This window comes from Saccoglossus kowalevskii, chromosome 21, assembly GCF_978046115.1.
Source record: "Saccoglossus kowalevskii chromosome 21, keSacKowa6.1, whole genome shotgun sequence".
Taxonomy (NCBI): Eukaryota; Metazoa; Hemichordata; class Enteropneusta; family Harrimaniidae; genus Saccoglossus; species Saccoglossus kowalevskii.
In genome coordinates, this window is record NC_140661.1 from 12230659 (window position 1) to 12241886 (window position 11228).

At 33.7% G+C, this 11228-nt stretch overlaps 1 protein-coding gene across 1 annotated transcript; it reads left to right on the forward strand.

Annotated features, from left to right (window-relative positions):
- Window positions 1-460: 460 nt before the first annotated feature.
- Window positions 461-10916, forward strand: LOC100368890 (uncharacterized). The gene is made up of 7 exons (XM_085495031.1): window positions 461-520; window positions 728-1056; window positions 4431-4648; window positions 4961-6255; window positions 7673-7807; window positions 9770-9950; window positions 10533-10916. Exons 1-7 carry the CDS (start codon window positions 461-463, stop codon window positions 10688-10690), a joined length of 2376 nt encoding a protein of 791 aa, XP_085351157.1. The 3' UTR covers window positions 10691-10916.
- The last annotated feature ends 312 nt before the right edge of the window (window positions 10917-11228 follow it).

An 11228-nucleotide genomic window follows, 5' to 3' on the forward strand; every position in this document is an offset into this window, starting at 1 on the left:
ACAAAGTTAAAAGTTTAACTTCACCTGTGATTTTTAGGCTAGAAAGTAGGAATTTGTTCACCTATCTGCTCAGGGCAGGTTAATCTGCTTGCTTCAGACAACTGCAATTATATTCTTGTTGATGTTTCTGCAATTTATCATAGTGTTATTTCACATCTGTCTGCAAACACTTCAGATTTCAACATTGTATTTTACACATAGAGCCATCAAAGGCGATTGCTTTAGCTCCTATATGCCATGTTTTATAAATTTTGACATGGAAAATAGGTGCCTTCTCAATCCAACAATTTTTCTTTTATCAATCTGTCTTGGGTGAATTATTGCAATGGTACATAAATAAAATTGTTGAAGAATAATATAAATTTATTTCTGCTTCTTTCTCTAGGAATTCTCCTCAACATCTGGAACTAAGTTTTATGATTCTGACCTGCATAACTATAATAATGATGACACGCATATCATGGTTAACAGTAATACCTATCCGTCTGACAGCAAGGACTATACACATATGAATAGAGAGGTAATTAATAATTCTCATTATTGCACTTCGTTTTGTGTACCAACAAGTGTATGAATGAATTGTTAGTACAGTATCAATAAACACTTGGCCAAAGTAATTAAATTTTTGAACTCAGCATGACTCCGTTCAAAACAAGCATGTTTCTTGTAATCTGTTTAGTTTAACTGTAGAACAGCTGACAAACTTAATTTTATTTTATTTTTGTAGATCACACTCTATTCAGACAATGTGTTGCCTACTACTGATGATCACCTTCTACAAACTCTGAATTACAAACATCATAATACTGCATCTGACTACTACACACCTTGGTCCACAACAGTCGATAGTAATCAACAAAATCTTGCACCCAGTAAAGTGTTTTCAGTAGATGACGATATTCATATACAGTATTCGGATAGATCCCATCACAGTGATAATCCGTTAGATAGATCTGGTGCCCTAGATGATTTGGTAAATAAAATAGTTGATGAAGATAGTTTTGATAAATATGATGATGAAGATCCATACACTCCAGACTCAGCATTTTTTGAAAGGTATGTTAAAGCTTGCATCATATTAACTGGTGCTTTATTCTATGCTTGCACCAGTTTTTATTTAAAGGAAAACAACTAATAATTATTTTACTTTTTCAGCTCCGCTGTTGACAAAGTCGACACAGCGGAGCTGTTCATATTACTGATTGTCCGTCGTCGTCGGCGTCAACTTTACAATTTCAACTTCTTCTTCGAAACCACAAGTCGGAATGTTTTCAAATTTGATATGCAAGTACCTTGGATGGTTCTTTCTGAGATTTGTTCATTTCATGTCAAAATCTCAAATTCTCTATTTTTGACTCCCGTGTGCGAAGCACAAAAGGGAGTCCTTGCAGTTACCCTGTCTGTATGTCTGTATGTATGTATGTATGTCACTTTTTTTGTTCCACCGTTATCTCAAGAACCGCTAATCAAATTTTGGTGAAACTTGGTACATAGATGCTCTGGGATAATGCGCAGAGTTGATTAGGTTTTGGTAAAAATCTATGAATATTAATTACCTAATTTGCATGATAATTAGCTGATTTTTAGCTGTTCCAAGACTGTTCCACTGATATCTGAAGAACCACTCATTGGATTTTGATGAAATTTGGCACATGAATGCTCTGAACTAGTGCGCAGATTTGATTAGTTTTGGGTAACTATCTATGAATATTATTAATTACCTAATTTACAGAATGATTAATCAATTTTCGGCTTTTCCACTGATATCTCAAGTACTAATCATAACATTTCAATAAAACTTGGTACATAGGTGTGTCATATGACACTGCACATACCTGATAGTTTTTAGGGTAATATCAGTACATATTAATTACCTAATTTGCATAATTAATTAATTTTCAGCTTTTGATATTTCGAGTAGTAATGATCACGTTTCAATGAAACTTGGTACATAGTTACTTGAGGACTGTGCAGAGATCTAATTAGTTTTTGGGTAAATATTTGTGCATATTAATCACCTTATTAGCATAATTAGTTAATTTTCAGCTTTTCACCTGATATCTCAAGTACTAATCATCACATTTCAATGAGACTTGCGACATAGATATTCTAGGACTATGCAGAGACCTGATTAATTTTGGGATAAATAATTGTGCCTTTTAATTACCTAATTTGCATAATTAGTTAATTTTTTGCTGTTCTATGATGTCTAAAAACCACTCATTGGATTTCAATGAAACTTTTAAAGAGTACCCATCACATTTCAATGAACGTAAGACTATGCACCATATTAGTTTTTGGTAAATATTTATGCTTCTTAATCATCTAATTAACATTAATACTGATATCTCAAGTATTGATCATCACATTTGAATAAAACTTGGTACATAAATGCTCTAGGACAATAGACAGTCTGATTAATTTTGGATTAAAATCTGTTCATATTAATTCTCTAATTAGCATAATAATTAATATTTTTTTGGTTCTTATCACATTTCAATGAAACTTGGTACATTGTGCAGACATTATTAGTTTTACACTTAAATCTGTTCATATTAGTTACCTTATTTGAATAATTAGTTTTCAGCTATTCCATCAATATCTCAAGTATAAGTAATTTTGAATTAATTTTTAATGTGTCTCCAAAACTCTCAGCACACGGGAGTTCTTTCTAAGCTTTCTTTGATTGGTGAATATTTTTGTCATTTTTGGTAAAAAGTGATATTTTCGACTTCTTGTTAAAAACTGCAAGTCCAATTGCTTTGATATTACATATGTAGGTACTACATGTGAACCTCTTTTGGATTTGTTCATTTTGTAATGATATCTTTAATTCTCTAATTTTAGTGAATATTTTTTTGTCATTTTTGGTAAAAATTGATATTCTCAACTTCTTGTTAAAAACCTGTTCTTTTGATACTACCGTTAAAATCCTATTATAAACCGCATACCTAATAGTAACTGCGCACCCCCCCCCCCCCCCCCCCCCCCGATTTTGGCTTCAGTGTTAAAGGGTTCTCAACAAAAATTGAAAACATGAAAAGTACCTATTACTAACCGCACCCCCAATTCAACAAGACCGTGACTGACTTTGTTTCAACCAGCTGGTACATTGTTCCTAATCCTATTCATTTGTTTCGACAACGTGCCTAAAAATATTCACACCTCTTTATTGTTCAGTAGTGTTAGGATGTCAAACACGCAGTGAAACTGCTTTTGTTCTTGCGACAACTTTTGTCAATACTCAATCTGTCAACGTGTCACAAGTTTTCGACAATGAGCTGTTATCACCGAAAAACTGTTAAATGCTTTTTCAATGCTCAGTTTATCTTTCGAAAACAACAAATTTTTTAATTTAAAAAAAAGGCATGTCGTTTTTCCATGGAAATCAAAGCCAAAAGATTGCACGACATTATCGGTAAAACTCTTCCAGGTTTCGTTCACCATGAAGTCGGTGACCTGTCATTAACATATTTAAATGAATCAAGGTAATTTGAACACGTGGGCACCATCCAGCATTTTGATTGGTTAATTAGCGACTTGACCTATTTGGTCAAGTAACGTCTCGTGTGCATTCAAACTACATGCCGGATGTCTTATTGCATCGATCGTTTACATGTGACCGAAATAATTCGCTAACGGTAAAACTAAGTTGAATTTTACTTGCATTTGATAACAATTCAACGAATTTATTTTTCGTCCGTTATTATAATTACTACTGAGTAATAATCAACAATTTCAACACTTCGAAAACAAGTAAGTTATTCACTTGTGAGCTGAAGCATGGCCCACGGTACTGTACTTTTTTAGTGCTTGTTTTTATTTGAAACTCCTGTCAGAATATACTTTCCGTTACAAAGAAAATTAAAAAAATAAATGCATATTACACTAAAAATACTGAGTATTATTTTTTTTCATGTGAACAGTTTTTTTGTGATGTGACGCTTATCACTCTTCCCTGACATCTAAATTGGAGTTACCCTTATATTCAAAAGATGTACGGTGTATTGTTTGTTTTGTGCAAGTGATGTGGGGAAAAATGACCATGCTCATTTAGTGATTGCAATATGTACGTAATAGAAACCGCACCCCGAACTTGAGCTGTTGATCCCAATTTTGTATTTGATACATTGTAATATAAACCGCAGTTTATAATAGGATTTTAACGATACCGGTATGCATATTGTTCATTTTCTAATGATATCTTCTGTTCTTTAATTGCAATGTGCATTGCTAACAGCGGAGCTATCTCAGCCGACAGGCTGCTTGTTCTCATTTGCAATTCTTTTCATATTATCTCATAATTTATTATATATTCATGTTTGTATTCTAATATATATTAATAATACACCTTCACATACATGTACTTGTTGAGTATAAAGCATATTATATAAAAGCTCCTACAATATTGTTTTATTTTACCTCAACAGTTCTCCAACTTGTAGTTTTCAAAACCAGATATGGTCCACTGGCAACAGCGATTCACCCACTTCTGAGAAATTATCAGCATTGCCATTTACTTCAGACGTAAGCAATATTATGAGAAATGGATTGCCATCTCAACAACTGCCATCACCATCTATTGTCAACTCCTTATCTAGCAGGGGTAAAGAGAAAGAGCTGACAGAAGAGAGGCTGCAATACCATAGTAAGTGTCTATAGATTATGTATTACTTCTTCAAAATCGAAAGCAGCTACTGCACATATGTGTTTATGTCTTGTATATTTTTTCTTTGACATGTTTAAAAGTGAGACAATAAAAAAATTTATAGAAGCCATGAAGGCAACTGCCTTGATGCCCTTCATAATAGTCAAATATTTCCTTCATGATTTCAATCAGTCCAAGACAATTTTTGGCCTTGAAATTGGGTGCCCTCAGAATACTGAAATCCAACCCTTGATAATGTATTCAAAAATTGTGTTAACTCTTCCTGATCAACTATTTATTTGTGTCATATAGATATAGACCTACAACAGAAGAGGGGCTATCTACATGAAACTGGTGTTCAAGGCTTTCACACTTCATCTCATCTTCCAAACGAAACTTTTGATCCAGCAAGCAACAAAATGAACGGCAGTTTTCAGCGATACAACCACAGAGATAATCATGACTACACCAAGAACGAGTGGGCATGTGATGAGAACAATAGCAGTATTATTAACAGCAGTAAGAACAATAACAACATTGGTAGAAAGGTCAGTGGTAGATGGCCGAGTGGGGATAACAATGGAATGATGAAATCACAGAGTATGACTTCTCCTCCACAAAGCAATGGCAAAATAAGCTGGAGTGGAAGAATGGCTCTCCAAAGTAAATTACAACCTATCAGCGTAGTGACCACAACTGATACAAGCACGGTTAGCTCTAATCCGTCTTGTTCAAATCCCAGTACGCCTAACTCTGTCTCTGATATTACTAGTGTGTATGCTCCCAACGAGAAGGTTAATCGTACTTACGGAAACAGCTTCCATAATCATGAATTTCAGACTTCCGCTAACTCTCAGTATAGTCAACAATCGTTTACACAGAATACACCAACTAAACCTTGCAACAGTAACCCACTGCCCATAAATGGATATGATCCCAAATTGATAGCAGCGTTTCAGAAGATGAATAAGCCTTGTAATGGTGAAGTCACTAGTCAAAACTTGCAAGAACACAGTTCTGCTCAAAAGAGACCAGTGAAGCAGTTCGCTAACTATCAAGGTAGGAATAAAACACAGAATCCGGAACAAGACCAATACTGGCATCATACGACCCAGGATGATGTCAGACGCTCCTTTTCAGATTTACGCCCTCACAATGAAGAAGCTTTAAATGTTGATTACCCAAGAAATCAACAACATTATCCGCATAATAACATGCCCATGCCAATTTTCCACCCAGATGGGAAATATTCCCACCACTATCTGCCAATGCCTACCCCGCACATGATGCACCATCCGCATTCCAACCACGACATCCTGCCTGTTATGGACTATGATTACTACTATGGTGGCTACAACCGCAACCACCCAGGAAAACATGCTCCAGGCTATTATGGTATTCCACCACCTGAGATGTGTATGCCTGAAATGTGCCATCCGGAAATGTACTATGATATGTACCATCATGCTATGTCCTTTTACGGATACCCAGGAGCATTCGGTCAAATGCGTATGCCACGTAACCGCAGTGGACCATCTAATGAGTTACACTTTCGTTTGGAAGAATGCTATGACCAGTTTCGTTTCATGGAGAAGGAACGTAAAAAGGTGAGTTCATCTTTTGTTATTGCTGCTCCTATGCATTGATGTTATTGTGAACATGAAGTGTCTGTTACCACAAAGTACATCCCTTCCAACCAGAAGTCTTTGTTCTATGCTAAGAGCAATAGTCCAACCCTTAACAAACAAAAACACTTCACATTTAATATGACATAGAAATTGTGCTCATAATATAACAATTGTGGTACTGTCAAACCTGTGTATAGTTGTGGTGTATATTGTTGTTTAATAAGAGGCAATTTGTCAACAGATATTTGAAGATAGGGAATAAAGAAAAAGTATATTTGTTTGTCTTGATTAAATTTCAGTGTAGACACAAGCATAAAATACTAAACATGTAATCATATTTTTGGCCTTATACACTGCTAATTGTGTTAACACAAACCTAAATATTTATGCCGACCTAAATAAGTCACGCCTGGTAAGAAGTGTCAGGGCTAGCCTTAATTTTAATCCCAAAATTAGGACGACCTTACTACAGTATGCCAATTAGGTTTGTGACCTTTGTACCAAAGGCCAAAATCACAATCGCAACAACCATGCAAAGTGGTAGATGGGGAAAGTCCTGCGATCTCCTCAAAACCATTTGTGTCCACCAATAGGTTTCGTCATGTCACCGGGTTTCTTTTCAACAGTTCAAAACAAACCATATATCCCAAATCTGCCATTCATGATTCAAATTAATTAGAATGATTTAAGACATCATTCTGATGATGCAAATTATGTCTTCATCAAGATTTGCTTCAAAATACAAAAAAATGCAGATAGGAAACAACACATTGAGGTCCGCCAATCTGGACACTTCTGATATAACAAATCTGCATTACAAAGAAAAGAGGGTGCTTATGGCGGGCCTAAATAATGACATTTTGACTGTGTAAAAGGGAACCAATTTTAATCTTGTTTATTCAACAAACAACAAATTTGAACAGGTCTTAGGCACACTAAATGTGAAACAGGCTACTAACAAAGCTGTGATAATGCATGCTATAGAGTAGTCAAAAAAATAATTCTTATTCTAGAAAACACACATGTGGGTTTACAGTCTTAATTTAGGTTAAAATCCTTTGCAGATGTATCTTACTGCATTATATTTGTTGATTTTGTGTTTTGGTGACACTTACTGTACATGTATGTTGTGTCTAGGCTGTCAATAACATGTGGACATCTCTCAAATACCATTCAATCCCTTTATAGGTCATGGTTTTCTTAAATAAAAATATAAATTTTTATTGTGACAATTAAGCTAATATTGGTGTTTCAAACTAACAGATTATGCTGGATTTACATAAAATTTATAATATATTTCTATTAAAAATAATCAAATGAATGGCAAATATCACAAAGCTAATAGCACTTTCATCTCCCATATTCACCATGAGTTATCTTTTTAATGTTATTACAGACGGAGGCTGACTTAGCTAGAATGAATCCTGGTAAACGCTTGTCAAGTTCTAATAACACACCAATACCTCGCCTGCCATCAAATCCATCACGTGTTGATCGACTCATAGTGGATATGCTACGTGAACACAGTAGGGTAAGTGCAGTCTTCTATTGTACAAATTTGCCATGACAAATACCTATTTGAACCTTTTCACCACCAGTTTCTTTTTTAGCTCTGCTGTCGACTTTGTCGAGCGGAGCTTATCATATGAGTGATTGTCCAGCGTCCGTGTCAATGTTTTACTTTTTCGACTTCTTCTTGAAAACTACAAGCCTGAATGCTTTGATACTTGGTGTATATGTACCTTGGGTAGACCTCTCTCAGATTTGTTCATTTTGTAATGATATCTTTAATTCTCTAATTTTGGTGAATATTTTTGTCATTTTTGGTAAAAAGTGATATTTTCGACTTCTTGTTAAAAACCGCAAGTCCAATTGCTTTGATATTACATATATAGGTGATACATGTGGACCTCTCTCAGATTTGTTCATTTTGTAATGATATCTTTAATTTTTCAATTTTGGTGAATATTTTTGTCATTTTTGGTAAAAAGTGATATTTTCAACTTCTTGTTAAAAACAGCAAGTCCAATTGCTTTGATATTACATATATAAGTACTACATGTGGATCTCTCTCAGATTTGTTCATTTTGTAATGATATCTTTAGTTCTCTAATTTTGGTGAATATTTTTGTCATTTTTGGTAAAAAGTGATATTTTCAACTTCTTGTTAAAAACCGCAAGTCCAATTGCTTTGATATTATATATATAGGTACTACATGTGGATCTCTCTCAGATTTGTTCATTTTGTGATGATATCTTCAATTCTCTAATTTTGATGAATATTTTTGTAATTTTTGGTAAAAAGTGATATTTTCGACTTCTTGTTAAAAACAGAAAGTCCAATTGCTTTTATATTACATATATAGTTACTCCATGTGGACCTCTCTCAGATTTGTTCATTTTGTAATGATATCTTTAATTCTCTAATTTTGGTGAATATTTTTGTCATTTTTGGTAAAAAGTGATATTTTCGACTTCTTGTTAAAAACCGCAAGTCCAATTGCTTTGATATTACATATATAGGTGATACATGTGGACCTCTCTCAGATTTGTTCATTTTGTAATGATATCTTTAATTTTTTAATTTTGGTGAATATTTTTGTCATTTTTGGTAAAAAGTGATATTTTCAACTTCTTGTTAAAAACAGCAAGTCCAATTGCTTTGATATTACATATATAGGTACTACATATGGACCTCTCTCAGATTTGTTCATTTTGTAATGATATCTTTAATTCTCTAATTTTGGTGAATATTTTTGTCATTTTTGGTAAAAAGTGATATTTTTGACTTCTTGTTAAAAGCCGCAATCATTTATGGTGAAAAATGATATTTTTGAATTCTTGTTGAAAACAGCAAGTCCCATTGCATTGATACTATGCATATTGTTCATTTTCTAATGATATCTTCTGTTCTTTAATTGAAATGTGCAGTGCTAACAGCGGAGCTATCTCAGCCAGGAGGCTGCTTGTTTGGTTTAGCTGCTGATATTTCAAGTACTAATCATTAAATTTCAATGAAACTTGGTGCATAGATGCTCTAGGACTATGCACAGACTTGATTAGTTTTGCTGTAAAATATGTGCATATTAATTACTTAATTTGCATAATTAGCCAAGTTCTAATCACATTTCAATGAAACTGGGTACATAAATGGTCTGTGACACTGTGCATATCGTATTAGTTTTACATTAAAATCTGTGCATGTTAATTACCTGATTTGCATAATAATTATCAGCTTTTCCTTCAACATCTCAAGTACTGTTTTAGGAATTAATCATCACATTTTAATGAAACTTGGTACATTTAATAATAACAATAGCAAACAATACCATTAATAGAACTTTGGGTTGTACGTTCTGACCAGTTACCGTGCATACATGCAAAACATAAACAAGTGCACCTTCCTGTATGTATTTTTATATAATTTTGAATTATGTATTTATTTTCCATATGTTTTACTCTTCTCATTAAGTATGTACTTTACTTTTGCTAGGTTGTGACTCTCACCAGCAAGATAAGTGGACAAATTAAAGAGAGTTTACATGCTAATATTGGAGTAGCAATGGACAAATGGTTGGAAGGTATTCGTAAAGTACAGGCAAGACGTAAAGAGGAAATAGTAAATGCTACAAACAGACATAGACATGGTGGGGCCAAGTACCAAGAAGACAGAGGTAGGTTGAAAACTAGGAGAAAATATAACTTACTTGTGACCTTTGACATCTGTGGCTATGCAGTAGCCTCAGTAACTTGTATCTGTGATAAATACACATGGCACCTTGGTGAGCCGTGCAACAGGTGTCTGGCTTCATGTACTGTAAAATACTTAATTTTCGCTATTTTCACTGACAGAGTGATTCAGTAAAAATAAAATCCGGCAAATATACCCTTTTTCCTATATTTCACATTCAACTCGTCAAAAATCAGTGAAAATAAATTCCCTACAAAACACCTAAAAAGTCTTTTCAGTGAAAATTAATTCTAGCTAAAATAAAGTATTTTACAGAAATTAGTGATATTTTTACAAAGAGCATCTGTATCCCATAAAGATGTGTCATGTTGTTTTAATAGGAGATAATGTTCAGTGTGGTTCTAAATTAAGACAAAAATTATACTATAATATATCAAAATGCTGCACACAAGTTTTGGTCAGAAAATTGTGACACTCGCAGTGTTAATATATATAATCTCAGTAGAACCTTATTAATTACAAAGTAACCACACTAAATTTAACCTATCTTATGAATTCTTTTTAGATGTTTTGGCTTTGGCTGCAAGCATCCAAGAATTAACCGGACATACACGTAAGTCTCGCACGGCTCTGTGGTGTAGTTTACAGATGTCAAAGACAGCCTCTTCCAAAGGAGCTGATGAAGAATCAAAAGGCAAAGGCCAAGATACAGAACAAACATAGAAGATCATAATTCTGCTTCGGCTTTTGAATGTGGTAAATGATTAGGTGTATTTTAATTGGGAGGGTATTCATTCATAATTGTTACTTAACAGATTGTGCCAGTAAAATACATTTGTATTCTCCCTTAAAAAAAAGTATGGAAAGTTGATTTAGTATAGAATTTGTTCAAAAGCAGAAATGCAGAGAAGATTACAGTAATTAATGATAATAAAGTATCTTAAAATAATAGATAGACAATGGTTTAATTTTACCCTAAAGTGACAAATTGTCTTATCTTTATCAATCTGCCGAAAAATGTGAAATATACGAATATATTATCAAATGGATAGATTTTTAACATGATTCTGATTAATTAATAAGGAGCTTAATTTATTTTGAGATATATATGTATTATATAATTTTTTCACATAATATTCTTGGGTATACTATAAGTAATAGTCTGTGAACCGTTGGTTTCATGGAAACCATAATTAAAAAGGGGTTAGACATGGTGCCAGTCCACATTGTTGAGAATTACCACACAGTTAGGTATAAAGCA